This window comes from Phoca vitulina, unplaced genomic scaffold (genome assembly GCF_004348235.1).
Source record: "Phoca vitulina isolate PV1807 unplaced genomic scaffold, GSC_HSeal_1.0 scaffold3, whole genome shotgun sequence".
Lineage (NCBI taxonomy): Eukaryota > Metazoa > Chordata > Mammalia > Carnivora > Phocidae > Phoca > Phoca vitulina.
In genome coordinates this window covers 391,754-416,035 of record NW_022589706.1, presented here as the reverse complement: position 1 = coordinate 416,035, position 24,282 = coordinate 391,754, and the positions used below count along the sequence as shown (strand labels likewise).

General features: G+C 51.6%; 1 protein-coding gene across 1 annotated transcript in view; it reads right to left on the bottom strand.

The window, feature by feature from the left end:
- The window catches only part of CUNH4orf50 (chromosome unknown C4orf50 homolog), a 106,794-nt gene that overhangs the window by 50,635 nt on the left and 31,877 nt on the right, over positions 1-24,282 (bottom strand). The window contains exons 8-12 of the mRNA XM_032399737.1: positions 23,718-23,891; positions 16,643-16,825; positions 10,756-10,804; positions 9,089-9,213; positions 1,993-4,571 (exon numbers count right to left, since the gene is read on the bottom strand). Of these exons, the coding sequence (XP_032255628.1) occupies positions 4,326-4,571; positions 9,089-9,213; positions 10,756-10,804; positions 16,643-16,825; positions 23,718-23,891 (777 nt within the window). The 3' untranslated portion in view covers positions 1,993-4,325. The remainder of the gene's footprint in view (positions 1-1,992; positions 4,572-9,088; positions 9,214-10,755; positions 10,805-16,642; positions 16,826-23,717; positions 23,892-24,282) is intronic.

The following is a 24,282-nucleotide window of genomic DNA, read 5'->3' as shown; positions in this document are numbered from 1 at the left end:
AGCCCCCCCGACCACCCCCGTGTTCCAAGGCCTGTTTTCAGCGCTCCCGGTAAATGACCCCACTCGCCCCTCGGACCCTCCCTGGGAGGCAGGCATCCCCATTTGCCAGGTCAGAAAACTGAGGCACAGAGAAGTGAGCGGAGGCAGGGTGTGCGCTGGGCTCCTGGGTCTCCTGCCTGCCGGCATTAGGAGGAGGGAAAGAGGGACACGCCGGCGGGGCACCTGTCACAGACACCACACCCCGGGCGAGGCTCCGGTGAGCTGAGACAATGTTAGGTGAAGCTACTTCCTTTTTACAGGAGGAAACCAAGCCTTCCACGCTGGGAGAAGTGGAGCGGGGCAGCGAATGCAGGTGTGCCCGGCACCTCCCACCTCTGGCTTCCTAGGCCCCAGCCAGGGGCTTCTACCCTGGGAGTGGGGGTGTCAGCACCCAGCGCGGTGCCCAGCACAGAGCACAGCTCGGAAGCCCTACGTCCCTTCCTGCTGGCCCCACCTGGGCCGCCACCTCTGCCCTGGGGACCATATCACCCTTCGAGGCTCTGCCCGAATGCCAGCCTCTCCGCTCGCCCTCGGCCACCAACTCCCCAGGGCCCTGTCACCAGCTGTCCCTGGTGGCCAGATCCCACCCAGGCTGTGAGATGGAAACCTGGGCCGTCCCTCGTTGGGGTCAGGAAGCAAACACCTGCTTACGAACTCCCTCCCCCCACTCCGGAGTTCCCCAGTGAGGCCAGGGTCCCCCTCTGTCTCGTTCACCACCTCCGACCATGCCTGGCACGTCGTGGGGACTCAGAGGTAGATGCTGAGTTGAAAGAACACATCTTAGAGTGAGCACAGGGCTGTGGGCAACCAGGACCCCCTCTCCCCAGCATTGCCAGTGGGATCCCCGGGTGAGGCCAGGAGCGGGGCTGGCCAGGACTCTCAAAGTGACCACTTTGAGGCAGTGATTCTTCCTCCCGGAATTTACCCTCAGATAGGCTCACACATGTGCGAACAGGTGCACGTACATGCATTTTCGCGACTGTACCGGTGTTAACAGCCAAAGATCAGAAACAACGCAAATGTCCGTCAAGAGGATTGGTAGGAACCACATGATGGGAAACAATGCAACCATTTAAAAGATGAAGGAAAGATGTATGTCAGGATGCAGAACGATCACCAAGACATATGAAATGGCACCTCCATGTCTGTCTGAGTTTTACTGCTGACGGTGTATCAGCGTCTCTGGAAGGATTCCTAAAATACTGGGATCTGTTTGCCTCTGCAGAAGGGAACTGGGGACAAGGAAGAAATTTGCACTGGGCACACTTCTGCGCCTTCCAAATTTTGAAGAGTGAAAATGTCTTACTCATACTAACGTGCGTAAGTAAAGAAAAAAGTCACAGTAGGATTGCAAAAAGGTAGCACCTTCTTTCTGGCACCTTCCATCCCAGGATTACAGAAAAACAAGTATGTCCACCCTGTTTCCTACCCCTGACCCCACCCCAGGCCTTGGCACATGTGGCTGCCCCGGTCTGCAAGTCCATTCCTCCTTGGCTGACCCCTGCTCATCTCCAGGACCCACCCCAGTTGACACCTCCTTCAGGAAGTCCTCACTGACCCTTCGCTGGTTAGCCACAGCTTTGTGCCCCCCGATCCTGTGCTCTCCCTCCCTGCTGCCCCCGGCCCATGCCATGCAGTCTCAGTTGATCTGCACACCCGCCCACCAGGACCCTGGAGGATGGGAACCAGGAATGAGACCCCTGCGGCCCATTTCTCAGCCCTTCACCTGCCCCAGCAGTGCCCAAGGAAGTATCTGCTGAGCAGAACCTCTGCCACTCGAGCAAATGCCTCCCAGGAGAGCAGGACAACGGATCAGGCAGCAGGGAGACACAGAGAGACTGCACTTAACATTTTCTGCTGCTTGGCCACAGGCCAGGCCAACCCCCTCATCTGATTTACCTAAAAGCCCAGGTGGGGCCCTTTCACAGTAGTGGGGGAGGGGATGTGCATTACCTCGCTTGGGTTCGGGGCTTCCGCGCTGCAGAGCCTGGCCAGACGATCCCATAGAAGGCCACCGTTGTTGCTCGCTGACAGCCGGGCTGACAAACTGTTTTCTGCTGCGCAGCCTGGGCTGGCCCATCTGGCTGCTTTCTGGAGGTCAGGTCACTCACGGTGGCCTTCTGGTGCGGGGGGCAGCCTGACACCAGCTCCCGCGTGCCGAGTTCCTGCCCGACCCCGCTCAGCCTCCACGCCCAGGGGCATCTGACCGGACTGAGGGGGTGGCCCTGTCCAAGGGCTGGGGTCTGTGGTTGAGGCGAAGAAAATGCCAGAGTCCTCCGTCCACCATCACAAAAGTGCCCCCAGGGGATCACGGCACGAAGCAACGACCCAGCTTGAGGTGACCCAAAGCGCCAGCCCCAGGCAGGAGCTCGTTGCTGGGTGAATAAGTGGTTTCTGGCTTCGGAACATGATTTACTACGGAATCACCATGTTAGGCTGCGAAGATCGCCTTGGCTTCCAGTCATGGGCTCCCCCAGCCGCCTCTCCGCCGAGGCCCCGAATATGAGCTGAAGCAGGGGGTGGGGAGCACTCCAGGGACAGGATGCAGGGCACCTGAACCTGGAGACAGTTCACCCCTGGAGGGGGTGGCCTGGAGGGCATCCGGCTGGCTTAGCAGGGCGGTGCAGCTGGCTGGGCCCTCACTTCACTGGTTAGATACTCTCTTCACCACATTCCCGATGCTCAAAGCTGATGGCGTTGCCCCAAAATAAAGGTGGAAAAGGCGCTAAAGGAGGAGGTCACACACCAGTGTTAGTGATCATGGCGATCCATTTGTTTCTGTCACTGTGGTGTGCTTAGGTGTATAAGATGTCAGCATTACGAGAAGCTAGGTGAAGGGTATGTGGGAACTCTCTGCACTTTTCAACGTAAAAGTTAAACTACATTAAAATAAAATCTTCATGCTTTGACTGCTACCCTGAGAGTCCTAGGTTTCTTGTCCTGGTACTTCCCTGACCCTCAGTGACCAGAGCCTCCAGGAGGGAACAGCACTGGGAAGGTAACCCTGACCTTTGCCTCAAACCCCTCACCAGCCCCTTTCTAAAGACAGAAATGATGTCTCTGATTGAGACTGGGGACAGGACCTGACCATATGTGGTCCAAGCTCCCTTGATTCTCTCGTTGGGTAGCCTGCCCTGGGGAGGGATGTGTTTTCCTTCTACCCCTGAGTCCTCTACCCAGGTCAGGGCATGAGTCCCGTTCTCAGGGGCTTGCAGCTGGCTTGGCAAGGGGCTGCTTTGCATACTTCTCCTTCGATGACACGCCCAAAGTTCAGTCTCATGCCTCAGAGCCTTGCACATGCTGTTCCCTTTGACTGTGACACCCTTCCCTACCTCACCCATGTGTTGAACACCTCAATGGGCCTAGGGGCTCTCTCAGCGCTTCCCTCCTGAATGACCTCTATTCTCCGAAGCCAGGCAGAAAGGGCCCTTCCCTCTGTCTCACGTCTCATGGCACTCTTAACCATGGGCTGCACAGAGCTTTGTTTGTCCATGTGTGTCCCATTGCCCTCTGAGCTCCCAGGGCGGGGACCAAAGCTGACTCACCCCCCTCACCCTCCACATTATATTTCCTGGCATTTGTGGGATATCAACAAGTGTCTGTTGAATGATTGGGCTTATTAGAAAGTTCTGGTTGGTTTTAATGTTTTAAAATGTCAAATATATAATTACTTAAATTAAGCATGTCCATTAGTAGACAAAAATCTTCTAAAACATGGGAAGGGCCCTGAGGGCAGGAACGTAACAAAAGAGTTCTCTGCTGCTGGCGATGTTAGGAGTTATCGGACCAGTCCGGGGCTTCCCAACCCCGGCACTGTTGACACTGGGTTGGGATAATCTCTGGTGTAGGATGCTGTCTTGTGCATCGTGGGATGTGTAACAGCATCCCTGGCCTCCGTCCACTAGAAGCCAGGAGCACTTCCCCGTTGGGATGACAAAAAATGTCTCTGGACATTGCCAAATTTTTCCCTGCTTGGGAAAAATCATGCCCAGTGGAGAACCATCGGACCCGTCATTCAATAGGTTTTGGTACAGTAAATACTCTCTTTGCTGCCTTGACATTAGCCAAAGCTGAAGCCCTCAGAATGTGTGAGCTCCTTCCAGCATTTCTCCCAAGCTCTGACAACCAACATAGATGCCCCGCCCCCCGAGCCAAAGGCAAAACCACTTGCCACTGAATGAGGGCTTTGATTGCTACCAATTTCTTAAAGCAGTGTCTGAAGGTTCTGCTTCAAATATTTATGGAGTCTATGAAATGGCCCCAGAGCATGAGTGGTTCTATTAAATTTATAACTCCAGTGGTGATTTATTGACCTGGGAATTGCTGCAAATGCTTTGTCGAAGCTCTTTGTGGAAAGCCAGGATCCTAGCAGGACTCAGGAGCTCAGAGGGTGGCGGGAGGCCATCAGCTCGGGGGACGAGACAGGACAGTCCACCTTCTTCTTGCAGGAGCTGTGTGGGGAGTGCTGGTTCTGAGGCGGCTGCAGCCGGGCACACTCCAGGAGCAGGCGTCCACCCCGAGGGCAGGGGAAGCTGGAGGCAAGAGCAGAATGAAATGGTCTCTGCTTCTACATGTTCATAAAAGCCCCCGATCCCACGTTCGTCTAGGGAAGAGACGGCAATGATGAGGAATATGTATTGATCACTTTCCAGGCCTCCCACCAGGGCTCCCCTGCATTGCTCATTTCCTTCTGTGACAGTTCAACGAGGCACACAATGCCATCATGGTGCCGGTGAGGAGCCGGGGCTGGGGGGCGGTTCCCACCACATCACCCAGCAGGTGTCTGCCAAGAGGGTCGCTGATGGCTGTCCCTACAGAGCAGGGGTCCGCTCTAAGGTTTCTTGTTCACAGGGTCGAGAGATGGTGACCATCCCATCAGAAGGAAATCGGCATCAACGGGATGCTGACCTCATGCCCAGCACTGCCCGTGGCTCTTCTCAACGAACTGGTTCACCCGTCTCCACGGAATCCTCCCACCAGGCGGCCATCAGGCCCGCACGACGGATGAGGAACCCGGTGCCTGTTTCACACACTCTAAAGAGCTTGCCTACATCCATGCCGCTCTGGCGTGACTAGCTCAATGCCCACACCCAAGCCACCCAACCTCAAGACCCCACTCTTCCTGGAGCTCCCCCAGCAGCTTCTATACGGTCTCAGCCCTTCATACCCAGCATCCCCCGTTTATCATACGCCTTCCCTGCAAATGACAGGAAGGAAGGACCCCTGTGCTCAGCAGTGCGAGTCCTACTTCCGTCCCTGCTCAGTCCCCTGGCTGACGGGCTAGCAGGTCTGTGCCTCAGCGGTCAGACAGGTGGAATGACGCACACTTCTCCGGTGACCCCAGGGGGGCAGTGACCGTGGGCAATGGCGCATGCTCAGCACCCTCTCAGCGCCAGCAGAGGACGATGGCTGAGAACGGCGGAGCGCGAGAGGAGAGGGGGTGAGGGTCGCCGAGCACCGCCCTGCGGGCCCCGCCTGGACCAGCCCCTCCCCCAGGGTGCTCCCCACCCAGCGGCGCAGGCAGGCAGACACACGTGCAGCAACGCTGCAGAGATGGAGCCGGAAGAGAGGCCCACGCAGCTACCGGGGAGCACCCAGGAGGGAAGCACCCACTGCACACTGAGGAGTAGGAAGGCCTCCTGGAGGAGGCGGTGTCTGAGCCAGACTTTGGGGAAGGAGTGGGATTCTGTGGTGTTAAAAACTGAAGGTCATTCCATGTATAGTAATGTACACACTGAATGCAAACAGCGACTTAAGGAACCTGGACTTATCCTAATAAGAATAGTGTAAACCTTATGAAACCACAGATTTTGTAGGACGGGGGCGTATTTCATATGGTTGAACCCACGATGGTGAACATTCATTGAGCTCCTGTGATGGGCCAGGTATCATGCTAAGCAATGTATGCATATTGATTCATTCAGTCTTGAGCCCAAAGAGGTAACTGATATTATTATCCCATTACACAGATGAAGAAACAGAGGGCCAGAGAGGTTAAGTGACTTGCCTATGGCCACACAGCCAATAGGAGGCAAAGTCAGGATGCGAGCCCAGGCCACAGGACCCCCAAGGCCGCACTGTTCACCACTACAGTCTGCTGTTAAACACAGGACAGATGAAGGGTCTTCAGTGACCGAGTGACAGGATCAGGGTAATGTGACATAGGGACAAATATTTCCAGACAAATCACCAAAGGTTTACCAGCCTTTTCAGGATATTTTTGTGTATTTTTAGGCTCCGCTCGGCTTTTTTTTTTTTTTTTTGGTCTAAGCTCAACCATAAAATAATAGATTTGCGACATGTGACAAATTTAGTTACTGTCCTTCAAAAATGACCTCATTTTGCTGATGGGTCACTGATCCCCTGGTGCAATTACTTAACAAACTCATTTTCCCCGTAGGAAGCTGTTGCCCCGAGCCAGCCCGGATCCACAGCTTGCAATCTGTTTTTCCCCAAGGCAGAGGGCTCTGTTCCTCGACGTCCTTTACGACTGAGCAAAACCACGACTGAGCAGGGGGGGTGACAATGCTGTGCTGGGGGGTGAGAGGTGCCTGCGTGACCCTCTAGAGAAAGAGCCCACCAGCCCCTCTCTAATTACTCAGGAAGACCCCCCATGGCCAAGTGCTGGGTAAAGCACGGAAACAGAAATGTTGACATTGACATTCTCTCATCCTGCTGCAAAGGCACAAAAACATCCTGTGGGCTGGAAATTCTGTCCAACAAAGGAAGGGTTTTCATCCAGTGGCATGCTACGGGCGTGGCAATGACTTTGAAGAAAGTTAAAAGAATGGAGAAACCTGGGACCATACGAGTGTTAGGGTGCACTTTTGGTTCATTCATTCATGCAAGTTCTGCTCCGACCACGTCCTCGAGAGAGTAGCTGTCGGTTTCTGGCTAGCACCACCTAGAGCGCACCTTTGAGGGTTTTTTTCTCACACTGAATTCCAGACTGGGCTGCACCGGAGGTAGGAGGGACTGCTCCCATCCCCCCAGGGAAGGCCCCGCTCCATCTGTCCACACCAGCTTCAGAGCCAGGCTGCCTGGGCTGGACCCCGGCTCTGCCGCTTACTAACTGTGTACCCCCTCTTCTCCTCACCTTCTCTCATAGGGAAAGGGGGTTAATGCTGATTCCTATTTTGTAGGCCCCTCATGGGACTGGAAAAGCCAGTGCATTGTACATAGTAAGCAAGCATTGAAGAAGCGGGAGTGGGGGTTTTCTTTCCCATCGCTGTTCTCATCCACACCATCACTGCGATCTCCTAGACTCCTCTCTACACCTTCTTACGTTGTGCCATAGCCACATTTAATGGCTCCCAGTTCCCCCAACCCCTGAGGAGCACTCACCCCTCTGTCTTGATGGGCATTGTTCCCTTTGTTGAGAATGCCTCCCACCTGCTTGTGATAAGCCAGGCCAAAGATCAAAAGTCAGAGGTAATTTTCCTAGAAAGAGACCAGAGCTGGAAAGAAAGTTCTCATTCCTAGGTAATAAACCTGTAGATGAGGAATTTAAAATGAAAGTCACCAGTCAGGGGGGAAAAAAAGGTTTAAGAAGGTCAACAGCAATAGCTAACATTTATTGAACGTGTCTCTTGCACCCGGCAGAATAGTAAGCACATTACGATTCCAATGAACTGTCTCAACAATTCCAAGAGGAAATTATTGTCCCCAGGTTTTATTTTTTTAAAGGTTTCACTTATTTGAGAGAGAGAAAGCACAAGTTGGGGGGAAGGGCAGAGGGAGAGAGAGAAGCAGACTCCCTGCTGAGCAGGGAGCCTGAAGTGGGGCTCGACCCTGGGACCCTGAGATCATGACCCGAGCCAAAGGCAGACGCTTCACCGACTGAGCCACCCAGGTGCCTCTCTCTCCAGGTTTTAGATAAAAAATTAATATAATCATGGAGGCAGGAGAGAAGCCACAGGAAAGGCCGGTAGAAGGAAACCAATAATAGGCTGAGATAAAATGCTAAGAATAAGATCAGTTGCCTCCTGAGTCATGGCTGCTTTTTTTTTTTTTTCCTCTTGAGCATCTCTCTTGTTCAGACACACATTCTGCCCTGCTTCCCTAATTTTGTGCTCATACTAGCAGTAGGCGGTATTACCCCCATGTTACAGACGAGGAGGCGGAGACACAGACACGTTAAGTAATCTGCCCACCATCACACCAAACTACAGCTGGGATCTGAACTCAGGCCTGTCAGACTCCACACCTCATAAGTAAAATACGTTTTCTCTGGGGAAAGAGAGGGCTGCTCGGGCTGCAACTGATTAGGACATTTTGGACCGAACCTCCAGTAAGTACTAGAGAAGCTGGACAGAACATAACACAGCATCTATTTAAACCATCCAAGAGCTACCAATATGGTCAGGATCTGAGGGACTTAAACGGAAAACAGGAGACAAGCTGGAGTAGCTTCCATGGCCGTGGAGACCGTATTCCCTCCAGGTGAGGGCAGAGCTGGTGGCGGCTGAGAGGCGGAAGGCTAAGCAGAGCTTTTGAGAGCCTCATGGGACCGACAAGGGCTACAGACAAAAGATGCTGATAAACACTACAGGCTTCTGGCCGGGACCCCAAAAGGCTGTGCCCAAGGAATAAGAGTGAACAGGAAGGAAAGCAGACCTCGCAAGTACTGAAACTCATCTCTGAACCAGCTGTGACATGAGGAATTGTCTCTGTCCTGGCCTCATCACCTGTCACAAGCAAAAGGAAGCACTTTCTGGATGAAGACATTATCAACCTCAAATGATGTCTTCAAGTTTTCACACATGATGCCCAGCACTCGATGAAAAATAACCAGACACAGAACACACAACTTGACCAAACCCACAAATTAAAAAAGAGATAACAGACAGAGACCAGGAGGGGAAACCAAGGGGTCTCTCTCTGTGGGGCTGGGCATTTTCCAGTTCTCAACCTGGTGATACGTTTCTGGGCATTACTCCAGGATAATTCATTAATCTGTACACTTACAAGTCAGGTCCTTTTCGGTATGTGTGTTATACTTTTAATAAAAAAGCTGATCTAAGAAATTATATGACTGATGTCGTCTTACCTTCAGAGAATCTAGTCGAGCTGTCTGTGCTGGCCATTCAGCCTCGGGAACAGGCCAGGACTCTGAATGCAAAGGTCTTTGGATAATGATACTGTCCATTTTGGGATTCAGGAGGTATTTCTGAGCTAGAAGAGAGTATTCTCAGTCAAGCCTCAACCCAGAAATCTATTCTAAAAATCAACAAGTCTCTGAGCCTTGGAATAACCTTTTCCAGTCTCTGTTATTCCGAGATCCCCACATCCCATGACAGAGGCCCTCTTGGGTATCCTCAAACTCTCGAGTGCTTCATCCATACCCCTCTGATGGTCCTGCCATGGTCATGGTTATCCTAGAAAACTGCCTGCCTGCCTCAGCTTTCCTTCCCCAGCTGCCAGCTCATTCAACACAGGAACCACCACCTCTGCAAGCTGACCCATCTTTGTAAACCCTGAAACACCTACCAGGGATCTGGTACACAGCAGTTTTCCAGAAATGTTGACTGCACAAATAACTCAATCAATCTAGCACATTTCCTTCTTTTAAAGGTGTGGAAGCTGAGCCCAGAAAAGGAAGGACACTGGCACAAATTACTGGCAGATGCAGGACCAAGTGGAATTATGCCCTTCCAACCATGAAAACGGATGCTCACCCAGACTGCAAGCATAGGAGAGGAAGGTACAGGAGGACAGGCCCAGCCTGGCCAGACAAAGACAAGGAAAAAATCTCTCTTTTTGGGCCAGGCACTAGACACTCCTGAGAAAGGTCCTATCGTCCTCCTTTAGAAGATAAGACTCTGGGACTCAGAGAGGTTAATTAACTCCTCCAAGAATACACAGCTGGTAAGTACAGAATCCTGTACTAAGAATTGCTAGATGAGCAGATCCCAAGAGCAGCTCAGGTGCCTAAAGTCAACCCCATCCATACTTTCTCCATGTTTCTATTGAGCCCCTGATATGAACATAACCCTAAACAAATCCTTAGAAGCCTTCCTTCCCCCATGCTGAGAGCATGCTGCACTTAACCAGGGAAATTCTGCCTGCCTGGGTAGCATCTTAATTTCCTTTTTCATAATAAAAATAACAGAACACAAGCAATCACCCCTATTACCATCTTTCTAAGTAACCACTGTTAGAATTTATCTGCTAGCATAAGTTGCCAATCATCCAGATGTGGTTATATAGCTTTATCAGTGTAATCACCCCTTCCATTCCATTCCCTATCTTTTAAAAATTTAGGTGAATATCATCATTTCTATGGTATTACATGATGCTTAGCAGCATGATTTTAGTGACCAATAGTTCATTGAGTCTATGGGTTAATTAACAATGCTGGAGGGCATCCCCCCCTCCCGCCACCGCCAGTTTTTCATTATTAGAAATGCCCTGGCATGAATACACCTGTCCATTGAACTTTTCCACACAGAGAATTATTCACTTAGGATGAATTTCCAGGAGTGAAACTACAGGGCTGAGGAGCTGGGCTACTTCTGCAGAGACTGTATTTTTCCTGCTGTGTTCTGCTTACGTTGTGAACTGAGAAGGCAGGGCCACGTCAGGAAGGAGGGGGAGAAAACGGGGTCCCGTTCCTCACCTCACCTCACACTTGACCCAGGCCCACCCGTCAGATAGTCCTGCTGGCTTGGACCATGTCTGAGCACACATATATTCCTAATTGAATATCGCACTGACCTCTTACAACAGCTGCCTTCTCAGACTCGACATCCAGATGGTGGCTGGTCTGGAAGAAAAGACATCTCAGCAGTTATTCTGAACGGCTCAGGAGAAAAAGCCTCACGCAGATGGCCGCAACTGGAACGAAGCAGGCTTCTCACCCTTCCCTGCAGAAAGCACATTCCCTGCCCAGATCCACCAGTCCCTCCCCTGCCCATGACCCACAAAGGAGGAAGATCGGCTCTGAGAGAATACAGGTGCAGAAAAACGATTGCATTTCCTTTACCCGAATTAATTCTCCAAACGGAGCCTGTGATTAATGTGTTTTAGAAACTGCTGTTAAAAGTGGGGAAATGGAGGGCAGCTGGATGGCAAGAGTTTCCAAGAGGAATATTCTTTCTCCACGGAGGTCCCGATGACACCTTGCGAGAGCTGATCGCTGAACTGCCCCTGGGGTCCCTGGCTCAGTCACCCAGGAATTCAGGTTGGGCTGGAACCCAAGTCCCCCATGCCACCCCATCGACTGGGTGGTGGTCCTCCTGGATCCCATGACTGCACGGGGTCTACAAGAGTGGTGTGGCAATGGCAATTTGGCTGGTTGGCCTGGGAGCCCCTAACTTGTTCAAGATCAGTGCTGGCCTCGAAGGCAGGTCAGATTCCAGACCAGCGGCCCAGACCATGCTTCTTCATGGGTGTTTCTGGTGGAGCAGGGGCCCTGCGAGCTGGTCACTGGGATACCTCCTTTCCCCCATCACTGTGCCCACCAAGCACTTACATCAGCTGGCCCCCCTGCCTAAAGACCCCGGCGCTCACTCGCTCTCTCCCTGTGTGTATGCCATGACCTCATTCAAATGTCCCCTGCTGTGTGAAGTCTTCCCTGACTCCACCTGGCAGAGTTCAGCCACCTACCTCTCACAAAGCCCCTCCGTGTGCTGTGCAGGGACAACCGGGCCGTTTGTCCCCTCTAAAGGGGATTGACGAATCCGGCAGCTAATGCACAAGGGCACAGATTATGGCTTGAGCATAATCCACACCACACTTCCTGGAGCCTTCTGCAGTAGGCATGCTCACCGCCTCTTCCTAGCACTTGGTGCTTATATCCCCCAGGACACCACGCATCTTCCAGCACCTTCACTGTTCACACCCCGGGGCCCTCCCTCATGCAGGTCTCCGGGCCTCGAGCGCCTTTATTCCATCCCTCCAGCTATCATAACCCCTCTATATCCTTCCAAGCCTGATGTGTGTACCTTCTCCTCCAGGAAGCCTCTTCCCCATCAAGTCTCTCTCTCAGACTCTCTGCTCACTGCCAGTGCTCCAAACACATGCCTCCCCTTGCACCCAGCTTTAGAGCGTGTCTCATTCGATGCAGACGCCTTCAACATGAGAACGAGGTTTCCTTGACCTTTGTATCCAGGGCAGCCTCAGATCCGTTCAACTGGCTTCCAGGGGGCACTGCATTCGGCATGCGATCAGGATTTTAGCGGTCCTCCTCTGCTTCCTGCTCCTCATGTATCCCACCAGCCTGGAGAGGCTCAGAGCCAGGCACTCTCAGGCTGAATCCTGGTTCTGCAGCTTACAATTCCATGGTCTTGGCCAAGTTAGTAGAACTCCCCGAGCCTTGCCCTGTCCATCTGTAGAATGGACATACTACTAAGTCCCTTGTGGGGTTTTGGTGGAATACAATGAGAATGGATGTCTACTGGATGTTCCACACAGGGTAGCAAAGATTCGCCCTACATGTTCCGCTCCCCCTGTCTCTCTACCTGTGTAAACTTTTGGGGAATATTCTAAACTTCATAAAGGGCAAAAGCTAAAGAGAAAATAATTGCCTGGATCCTTGGAGGCCCAGGCTTGGGGTCGTTGATTTAATGAATTAGGGTCTCGCTGCTTTTTAAGACGAGATCCATTTCTGAAGGCCCATATATAGATCTCGTTGACAGTACTCAGAGGAAAGCAAGCTTTTTCCAGGAGGTGGAGGGGAGAGAAACGAGCAGGGCAAGAGGAAGGGAAATGAGCAGCTCCCTTGCCCCGGTCGCCTCTATCTTCCCGAGGCTGCAGTCCAGATGACCCCCTGACCAGCCCCCCATCCACGCCTGCACTCTCATCTCTGACTTCCAGGCTCCAGAACCGTGAGAAATGAATGTTTGTGGTTTAAGCCCCCACCTGTGGGATTCTGTTACAGCTGCCTGAGCCGACTACGAGACTCAGACACGGCGCCGAGGAAAAGACACAGGTGCTCAGAGGACCGAGGCTTACCGTCTATCACCTGCCCCACCAGGGCGAGAAAATCGTCAACTCAACGGAGATACACATTGACCTGAGTGACCTGCTGCAGGCGTGAGCACCCTCCTCCAAGGGCAGGAGTGTGGGCGGACATAGCTCTGAACCCGCCTGCCGGCCCCAGTGTGACCCTGACCAGCTCTTTGGCTGCTCTGTGCCTCGGTTTCCCCCCGATAAAGCGGGCCTTGGGAGGACGAAGTGAGCTAATCCATGGAACATGCTGGAACAGGGGAGGTCTGAGTCTCAGCCATAATCGCCACCCAGTGAACAAACGAACGGCGGCCTGTCCTCCCTCGGACGTCTGCGGTCAGTGTGGGTCTCCTCCCAAGGGCAGACACCAGACATCCTGAGCCTCCAGGGTTCAGGCCCTCCCAGAGGTGTTTCCGCAAGGCCTCAACTGGCACGTAGGCCAGCCCCGCTGCCCAGCCTCGGTGCTCCCTCTGCTCTGGTGCATCCCACCCCGAGCCCACACGTGTCTCCCCAGCCAGCCGGGCAGGGCTCCCAGGCTGTAAGCCGGGCTCCACAACCTGCATCAGGAATTCCATCTGTGTTCTCTGAAATGAGAGTCAGTGCCCGTAAAGTCAGTGCCCAGCTGCCAGCAAGAGGAACTGCCACCACCATCCTGAGGGCCTCGGTGCCCCCAAGGCTCTGCTCGGCTGCCTGGCCCTCGGTCCTCACAGCCCAAGTCACTGGCTATTGAACTAGACAAGCTGCCGCGTGCACGGCCTTCATGGCCCCGGCATGCCGGCCTAGGCCGCACGCCTGCTGGATCTGCCTTCCCGAAGCACAGGGGCCCCCACCAGCGCTGGCCCCCCACTCACTCAGGAATGAAGCACAAGTGACCTCCCACCCCCTCCAGTCTCCCACCACTGCCCCCCTTGGCACCCAGCCCCTCCAGCCAGCCAGACTGGAGCATCACCCTTGGTTTCTGCGACACATCACCGCCTAATGGCCGCACGCTGAGGGTCGGCCTTCCAGCAACAAGAGGGACTGATTCCTTGAGGACGTGGGATGTGCCAGACCCCGCACTGCAGCCCAGACTCCCAACAGCGCACATGCACCTGCTACACCCCCGTTCCCACAGGCTCGTGACTGCAGTGGCAGGACCCAGAAGCCCCCTACTGGGGTCAAACCCCAGCTGGGCTCAGCCAAGCAGTTTCACACTGACAAGGCCGAGCTAGAAAGCTACTCAGAGATGTGTGTCTTTGAGCCAGATTTGCAACTGCTGAGCCTCAGGTTTCCCACCTGGGGAAGGGATAATGAGGCTCCTTCTCCATGGGAGGACCTCCTGAGTGAGCTCCATAAAGCACGCGGGAAGTGCCCGTGCACTGTTAAGGGGTACACATAAGTGTCCCCTCCTATGGCCATACAGCTAGGCAGTGGTGGAGCTCCCTGATGTCAGAGCATGCCCTCTTGACAACTGCCCACAAAAAGGCCAGGTTCCTACCCAGTGGGACCCCCTGTATGGGGCGCTTAACAGATTATCTGTCTTCAGGTCAACTCTGCCATGTAGGCTGTACTGTTGCCATTTTACAGATGGGAAAACTGAGGCTCAGAGCCTGTAAGATTCTTGCCCACTTGGTCTGTCCGCTTCACCATTTCTGCCCCGCGCTTGGCACCAGGCCTGGGGTATGGCGGTAGGTGCTCAGTAAGTACCCGTGGACTTTGTGGTTTGCACAGGGAACAATCAGTCACCCACCCCCGCCCCAACCGTGAAAATGGGGGTGTTCTTAGAGAGCGGAACCGTAAAGTAATGCAAAACGAGTCAGGGTAGATTCAAAACCACCTTAGAACAGTAGAAGCTTATAACTAGCCACGGCTTTCAGCAGGTCTCGGGGAGACACCCTGGCCCAGCAGGAGGCACGTCCAGGCCCCAGGAGCACAACCTTACAGGAAATGAATGAATCAGGCTGACAATACCATTAACTCTCCCTGTTCTCATCCCAGTGTCCAAAAGGATTCTGATTATAAATGATTATAAATGTTCAGTGACTAACAAATGAACAAAGGAATGAATGAATGAACTTGACTTTCCAGACAACTCCGCCATTTAGGGGAAGAATATGCTGACATTTTTTCATCCATCCATCCAATCCATCAGCCTGCACAGGAAACTGATAAATTAGTGTTTAGGTTTATACATCAGTGTCTCTGAATTTGGTCATTGTAAGTCAGCCTATCCAATCCCAGCAAACATTTTAGTTCTAGTTTCAGAGCGGCCCTTGGAGGGTGGGGCTCTCAGTGCTAAGATGCCCCCTCAGCACCCAGCCAGCTGGCCCTCCCACACGACACCTGCTGCATCCCAACCCCTGGAACTCTGCTTTCCCTCCTGCCTCAGTCAACAGAGACTGTGCCAAGCATTTCAGCAAGCTGCTAACTTCTTTCCTCAGCCCTATGCTGGCTCTGAAGAGGCTTGAACAATTCATGCAAAGAGATGAGCACTGGACTGGGAGTCTGGGACTCTGGATTCAAATTCTGACTCTGAACCAAGTTACCATGCAGCCCTGAGCAGACCCCTTGGCCTCCAGGTCTCGCCTCCTGGGCTGTATGGTGGCTGGGGCCAGGGGGCCTCTGACGGCTGTGGGGGAACGGAAGGGACAGAGAAGGCGGGCCTTGCAGAGCTGGGCTGGGAAGGGCCAAGGAGTGGAGGAGCGGAGCTAGCGCTAAGCCGCTGAGTGGGAGTGTGGAAAACAGGGCCGGCCGTGTCTACAGAAGGAGCTGTACTTGGCCCTCACACCATCAGAAGCTGCGTGTGGTGAGGGTGTTGCTGGCTGGTCCCCAGGAATGAGTTTGTGTGCCTGCCCGTGTGTGAAGGGGGGTGGGTTGCGGCCTCAGCTGAGCACCCGCCGCACCATGAACACAGACCCCTGAACAGAGAAGTTCAGGACCAGACCTGGGTGAGAACTGGCATCCATGACCATCCACACTGCCTGGAGGCTGTGTGACCTTGAGTCAGCCTCCCAACCTCTCTGGGCCTCAGTTTCCTCTTTGGATGCCTGTTAGGAGAGGAGATCCTCATTCAATTAGTTCCTGATTTTATTCACTCAACAAGTATTCCCCGAGCAGCTTCTCTGGGCCAGGCACCAGGGAGACAGAGATGGTTATGGGGCCACTCTGGCCCCAACAGAGGGGTGCTGACAAAGCTCCCACAACAGCAGGGGAAAATCCCTCTGACGCGCCACAGAGGACAGAGAATGTGGCTAACTCCGTGGTCCGTGGGACTCAGGGAAGTCTCCCTGGACAAGGTCACACTTGAACTGCGTCTCAAAGGATGGGTAGGAGGCTGCGGGACAGACAAGAATCCTGCCGGGGGGGAGCGGTGAGTGCTAAGGCCCTGGGGCACAAGTGAAAGAACCCCTGGTGCTTGCAGGACACTGAACTGACGCTGTTTGTGTGTCTGTCTCCGGCACTGGGGTGTAAGCACTTTAAGGGTAAGGACGCCCAGATCACCCTCCTGCACCAGCTGGAAGCACGGGGCCAGCATGGAGCCAGAGTCTTGGGCACGTTCTGGGTGGGCTCAGTGGACAGAAGGGGAGAGGGACGGTTCAGGTCAGGCGGGTGGACAGGAAACTCACGGGCCCACAGCTGCCCCCGGAAGGGGGACAGCGCTGTCTATGGAAACTACCTCTGGGAGCCCCAGGGCCAGGAAGGTGGCCGCGTACTCGGCCAGCGCCACGTCGTCCCCCATGCTCTGCGCCGTCTCAGGGAGCAGCCGATCCTCCGCCCCGTGTCTGCACAGCTCCCGCAGTGGGTACGTGGTCAGACGGTTCCTCTCCTGGCACTTCTGGACCAGGGAAGCCAGCTCGGCCTGAAGGTGTGGGAGCAGAGATTCAGCCAGGTGGGTCCACGGATGCTGGGCACCCTTGGGAACTGGTCGGCTGAGCTGGGCTTGGGGCCTTGGGTCCCTGCTCTGCATCCCCCAGCACTGCCTGAGCTCAGCCCCCTCCCTGCAATTCCTCCCCGTGCCCAGAAGCCAGAACCTGCTTTGAAAACAAGTCGCCACACTGCTGCACTCTGCCCCCCCCAGAGGCTCCCCACTGCCCTCTGGAGATGGGGTCCAGGATCAGGGGGTCAAGAGTGTGGACTCCGCCACTGACCAGCTCTGTGACCAAGCTCCTTTCTACACCTCGACTTGCTCATCTGTACAACGGGCATCGTTAAGGGCACCAGGATAAAAGAGCTCGTGTCCCTCTGTGCTTGACTCCCAGCTTCCTTCTATCCTGACAGTTGATTTTTATATTTGCGGGTCTGTCTCCCACATAGCTTGGGAGCTCCTCAAGGTCAAGAGTGACACAGCCCTGGATCCCTGCACCATTGCTGGCCCATCACTGGGCACAGCATGGCCCTTGGGAGGGATTTGTCCTAGAAATGGTATGAGTGAGTGACCCTCCCACCTTGAAATGATCTCCTGCATCTGTGCATGTCTGGAGGGGATGACAGACTCTCGTCATTCGAGGGTGGCCCTGGGCCAGTCTCCTTCCCTCCTGGTGTGCTCTTCTGCTCCATCAGAGGAGGAGGTGATGATCCTTTCCTGCCAGGACTTTTTGCCCAGAGGCTTGGGCACATCCCCTAGGCAGTGGTACTTGGACACCCACTCCCGGCAAGAAGGCAGGGCAGGAATGGCGGGGGCCTGACTCGGAGGCCAGGGCTCTCAGCACACTTGGGTGGGGCTCCCCGGGCCCCCTGGATCACACCACCCCAAAACATCAGGGCCTCGTGCATTCGGCCAGTGTCTGCCGAACATCATACCTGTGGCTCCCCCCAGAGAAGGCGGCCTTGTTGATGGTGATGGTGACTACTGGGCTCTTCATGAACCTGACCTCTGGAGGGACCGTGTGGCTGAGGGGAGCCTTTGGCATCAGATAGAGCTGGGATGAAATCATGGCTCTGCTACCAAGTAGCTCTGTGTGACTATGGGCAGGTCACTTCCTCTGTGAGCCTCAGTTTTCCCCATCTGTAAAGTGGGGCTCATGTTCCCCTTTCCTGACATGTTGCTTGTGGACCTTAGAACAAACTCTGTGTGGAGTCCCTGGCATATGGCAGCCTTCATAGTTTATAAGGGATTATGGTCCTTGTTGAAGAAAAAGGTACAAGGAAATGATAAAAACAAGAGGGCGGAGCATGGAAGTGTCACATTTTCATAGGGCGTTACAGTGGACATTTCCACCGCTGACGTCAGGACAAGCTGTGAGTGGGAATGACCATCACTCTATGTCACAGCCGTAGGCCTGAGCCTCCGACAGATGTGGGAGCGCTGGGAGGGAGAAGGGCTTGAGGGCTTGCGTGGCTCACATTTCTGAGTTAACATCTAAGGAAACCGAGGCCCCAGCACGGGTCGGGCCAGTGAGTCAGTGGGGCCCAGGGCCCCCTCTGCACCCCGCCCGGAGACGGGACAGAAAGGGTTGGCCCTCCGGGTCCACTCCCCAAATCCAGGTTCACATCGGAGGTGAAATGTGTCGTCTCCAACAAATGGCACATCCGAATGGTGAAGAACATTTGCGCCAGTAAGACCACTTCTGGGAATCTGTCCTAAAGACACGTCTGGCTATGTGGGGAAAATCTTTCTAATAAAATGTGTGCATCATGGTGTTTATATACGAGAATGCAAAAGAGGGCGGGAGGGGGGAGGATGGACAGACGGATCTGACCACGGAGCAAGGGCCCGGCAGCTTTATGTACTGCGGCATCTCGTGCTTTGTTCTCCAGCACGAACAGCAGATTCGGGGCTCAGGACAGACAAGGACAGGCCTTCTGGATTATTCTCAGGCAGGAAAAGCAGGACACAGACATGTAGGTGTGGTGGGATCTCAGACACATGTAAAGTATACTGGAAGAAAATACATGAAAAAACTAGATTCAAATGGGAATTTGGGGGGTATATCTCTTCTTTCCAGTTTTTTTTTTTTAAATAATAAAGATGGACTAAACACCTAGAATGGGGAAAACCCGAGCTCTATTTGCTTGAAAGAGACATTTAATATTGACCTCATAGGCATAGTTGCTTTTTCTGAAGCTCATTAAGCTGAAAGAGAACTAACGTGCGTAAAATGCTGAGTCCCTGTTTACACAGCCAGCGTCTCCCCAGGCGAGCTGGGCTCAGAGAGATTGGCTCTAGTCCCCTTTTTTCCCCCACACGGGCTTCTCAGTGAGGCACAGGGACCTTTCCCATCCCCGGCCCCGCAAGATCAGAGGAGGGAGGATGGCCTGAGCGCTGCCAGACTGCCGCTGTGGGGCCAGTTCTGTTGCTTCTTCCTTCGGGCAGGAAGCATTCCCGGATTCCCCCTGCAAACATGCCAGTTTTTTGGTGCCGTGTTAAACCTCTGAGTAACTGAGCCAGACACCCTGGGTCCCAATCCTGGCTCAGCCACTCACTAGAACTGTGACCTTGTACAAATCACTTCTCTTTCTGCCTCAGTCTTCTCGTCTGTAAAGTGGGGATAATATTAGCACCTACCCAATTAGTGAGGGTTATATATCGAGGGCTCTGTGAATTGTTTCCCTTTTGCTTAAAACATCCAGTTAACGCTCACTGAATGTAAACGATTATTACTATCTGGCACGCGTACATGAGTGAAAGAACTCTGGACCTTCCAGGCGAGCCCCACACCTGGCTGAATACCAGCGAGTCATTCCCACTGATGCTTTGTGGAGCACAATTGCCCAGCCAAGTCCTGTCTAAATTGCTGACCCACAAAATCCTAAGACAGAGTAAGACGGCTGTTCTAGAAGTTCTTCTCCTTCATCCTCTTGTTCCCTCTATAGTCAGAACAAGAAAGCTACACAAATAAAAATCCTTCTTCCTCTTCCCAGCCTCTTCTGATCTCTCACGCAGGTCTCAACCTTGCATATTCACAACCAGAATGCCTACGTATGTATATACACATATGAAATGACACCGTTCAAACGTTTTACATCCTGGTTTTGTCACTTAATTTACAATCAAAGGTGTTATTTCTATGTCAATACATACGAACTGATCACATCTGTTTAAAATCTTGCATATTATTTCAGCATGAGGCTGAAATACGATCTGTTGAGCCCATTCTTTATGAAAATGTATATCATTTCTTTGCTTCACAAACAAGGCTTCGATGAACATTCCTACACAGCTCTTTGGCATACCTTTCCGAAAGTATTCAAAGTGTAAAACGCCAGCTCCAAGCAGACGGTCTTCTATTCAAAAGACACTCAATAATATTTGTAGGCTTGGATTCAACCTCCTCTCTGCTTCGGTTTTGGAAACAGCGTCAATACATTGCAATGAAAAAGTGAGTGAGAAGAAAGCGAAAAGACAACAGATGGGAGGAAATATTTGCCAACCACATATCTAATATGGGACTCGTATCTAGAACATACACAGACTCTTGCGTCTCAACAACAAAGAAATAAACCACCCAGTTGCAAAATGGACAAAAGAACTGAATGGTCATTTCTCTGATGGAAGATAGATGAAGGCCAATAAGCACGTGAAAAATGCTCAACGCCATCAGCCACCGGGGAAAGGCAAATCAAACCACACGGAGCTAACACTTCGTGCTAGTGTTAGCTCCGTGGTCATCACGGAGATGGTCATCACCAAACAGACGGTAGTGAACGTCGGCGAGCTCGTGCAGAGGTGGGGGCCTCTGCCCATGCTGGTGGGAGGGGGGAACAGAGCTATGGGAACACAGACCAACCCTAAGGTAACTGTGATTGAAATACTCCACCGTTATATTACAAGAATTTCATCAGAGAACAAAAAGCTACAAAAAAAAAGAAGAAGAAGAAGAAGAAGAAGAAAGAACCAAATGGGAGGGGGCACATGAGTGGCTCAGTCAGTGGCTCAGGCATCTGACTCTTGATTTCGGCTCAGGTCCTGATCTCAGGGTCATGAGACCAAGCCCCGCATCAGGCCCTGTGCTCAGCAAGGAGTCTGCTTGAGATTCTCTCTCTCCCTCTCCCTCTGCCCCGCCCCCCCCCCCCCCCCTTGTCCTCTTACTCTCTTTCTCAAAAAAAAAAAAAGGGGGGGGAGGGGGAGGAGCTAAAATAAAATAAAAATTAAAAAAGAACAAAATGGAGGGGTGCCTGGGTAGCTCAGTCTGTTAAGCTTCTGCCTTCAGCTCAGGTCTTAATCCGGGGGTCCTGGGATTGAGCCCTGCATCAGGCTCCCTGCTCAGTGGGAAATCCACTTCTCCCTTTCCCTCTGCCCCTCCCCCTGCTTGTGCACTCTCTCTCTCTCTCTCAAATAAGTAAAATCTTTTTTTTTAAAGGACCAAATAGAAATTCTAGGATTGCAAAATATAATACCTGAAATTAAGAACAAAAATAATGAGTTTGTGAGTAAATCTGACTCTCTGGAAGAGTATTCACTGGAAGATGGGTTAGAAAAAAATACCCAAACTGAAGAGTAGAAAGAAAAAAAAACATTGACAATTATGAAAAACAGACTTCAAAAGATACTGGATCTGATAAAAGCCCCAACATGTGCAAATGGAATTATGTTCTTCACAGATCAGTGACAGGAGAAAAAAGGCCTAAGAGCTCCTTTGCTGGCTGATAGCACGGTGAGGAACATTCCCTGTTCACTGCCCCGGGCTTTGCAAGTGGGTTCCAGCACTGGGAAAGCTCTCTGCAATATGTATTAAGAACCATCACTACCCCCACTCTGCACCAGTAATCCCAGTTCTCTGAACTCTTGCATATAAACAGGAATGTATAAATTAATGGAAATAACCATAGATCCAACAACAGGTGAATGAAAATCACATCCACCCAACAGATTACTGCACAGGCAAAAAAAAAAAAATACTGGGCACAAGGTCTAGGATGCAACAGACATGAAACTCTAAGTATAGAGCATCTGATTATACAAAGAATGCACGGGAACGGAGCCAGAGATTACGTCGCAATGTTGATGGTGTGTTTTTCATCCATCAACTTGTCAAAAACATGTAAAATGTGGTAACATTCGGGGTAACAAGTGCGGGCAAACACATACTCTCATTTATTCCTGGTGGAAGCATAAATGATACAGCCACTTTGGAGGGTTACTCGCCCTTACATATCAAAGTTAATTACATACATATCCTTTGACCCAATAATTACTTTGCTAGACTTTTAACCTTTGAATATGTAGCAGAAACATATCCCAAGATAGAGCTATAGAAAGGTTCACTAAGCTTTGTCAAGCAAAGAAACAGAAAAAGATTGGATTTCCATAAACAAAGAATTGATTAAGTCAGTTATGGTTTGGCCTTATGAAAATATAACATGGAGTTTTTTTAAAAATGAGATCAGTTTGTATGTGTTGATATGGAGATATCACCAAGATTTTCTATTAAATAAGAGAATTTAGGGGTGCCTGAGTGGCTCAGTCGGTTAGGCGTTACCTTCGGCTCAGGTCATGATCTCCAGGTCCTGGGATCGAACCCACGTCAGCTTGCTTCTCCCTCTCCTCTCCACTCATGCTTTCTCTCACTATCTCTTGCTCCTCTCTCTCTGTCAAATAAATAAAATCTTTTTTTTTAAAGATTTTATTTATTTATTTGACAGAGAGAGACACAGCAAGAGAGGGAACACAAGCAGGGGGAGTGGGAGAGGGAGAAGCAGGCTTCCCGCCGAGCAGGGAGCCCAATGTGGGGCTCGATCCCAGGACCCTGGGATCATGACCTGAGCCGAAGGCAGATGCTTAACAACTGGGACACCCAGGTGCCCCAATAAATAAAATCTTTAAAAAAATTTTTTTTTAAATGAGAAAATCAAGACGCAGAATATTTTTGTATGGTAAAATTTCATTTATGTATACACATCCACACATACACTGAATGTGAGTAGATAGGGTTGAAAAAAAATGCCGGAGTTCAGAAGGGGTCAAAGGGAGGAAGGACTATTTTTTTTGTTTTGCATTTAAAAAATGAGATAATTATAGATCTACATGCAGTTGTAAGAAATAATACAAAGAAACGCCTTGTATCCTTTGCCCCATTTCCCCCAAGGGGAACATTTTGCAAAACTATAGTATATTACAACCCTATAATGTCAATTATATGGTTAACAATCGTGCTCCGATTTCTCTAGTTCTGCTTGTCCTGTGTGTATATGTATGTACTAAGTTCTGTGCAATTTTATCTCCCACGAAAGTTCGTATCTCCATCATCACAGATAAGATAACGAACGCTTTCACATCGACAAGGATCTCTCTGCCCTTTCATAAAATCACTCTCACTTCACTCCTATTTATGTAACATTTGAAAACTAGTTAGACTTTCTAGAAAAACGCATGTATACGAGTTTCAGATGGAACAGAAGTTGGCCGGTTGAGGGATTACAGGCCTCGCTTCCTTCCGCATACTGCTCTTTACCTTGGAAATCTCATAAATACTATCAAAATGCTGGGAATGGTGAGATTTTGCCTGACTCTTTTTTCTATCTTCAAAACTTCCCAGAGGGATGCCTGGGTGGCTCAGCCAGTTAGGTTAAGCGTCTGCTTTCGGCTCAGGTCATGATCTCAGGGTCTTAGGATTGAGCCCTGCATCGGGCTTCCTGCTCAGCAGGGGGTCTGTCTCCTTCTCCCTCGTGTCCCCCAATTCATGCTTGCTCTTTCTCTCAAGTAAATAAATAAATACAATCTTAAAAAAAATAAATAAAAACAAAAACAAAACTTCCTGGAGCATGGGCCCATTTCGTTTACAGGTGGGAAAGGAAGCGTGGCTCGAGCCTACCTCACCCTGGAGCTGGTCCCGGAGATGGGCGGCTTCCCCGAGCGCCACCTGCAGCTGGAGGTGGGCAGACGCCTGGTCTCTGAGTTGGCACTGCAGGGTCAGCACCCGGTGCTGGAGCCGCCCCACGCGCAGCCTCAGGTCCTCCGTGGGGGGGTCCGCCTCTGGGTCCCGCAGCTGTGGAAATCACCCATCCGATTGAAATGCTTAGGTTAGCTTAGCTTCCAAGTAATTTGTCTCAGCAAACAAAGGACCTGTTTTCCTTCTCAATTTTTTTTTCTGGCTTACATTTTTTCTCAGGTCAACATTTTTAGAAAATAAAGGAACAGAAATCACCCCAAGTCCTATTAGCCAAAATAATCATTATTATCCATATATTTTTTTCCCAGTCTTTTTGCTATGCATCTATGCATGTGCACATGTGAGTGTGTGGCCATGCTGGGGTTTTTGAGTGGAGGGGTGGGTGTTGGAGAGGGTCTGGGGAATCATAGCAGAACATTCTAGAATGTGATTTTCAGCTATATATGTGTGTGCGTGTCTGTGTATATATATATTCAGATATATATAT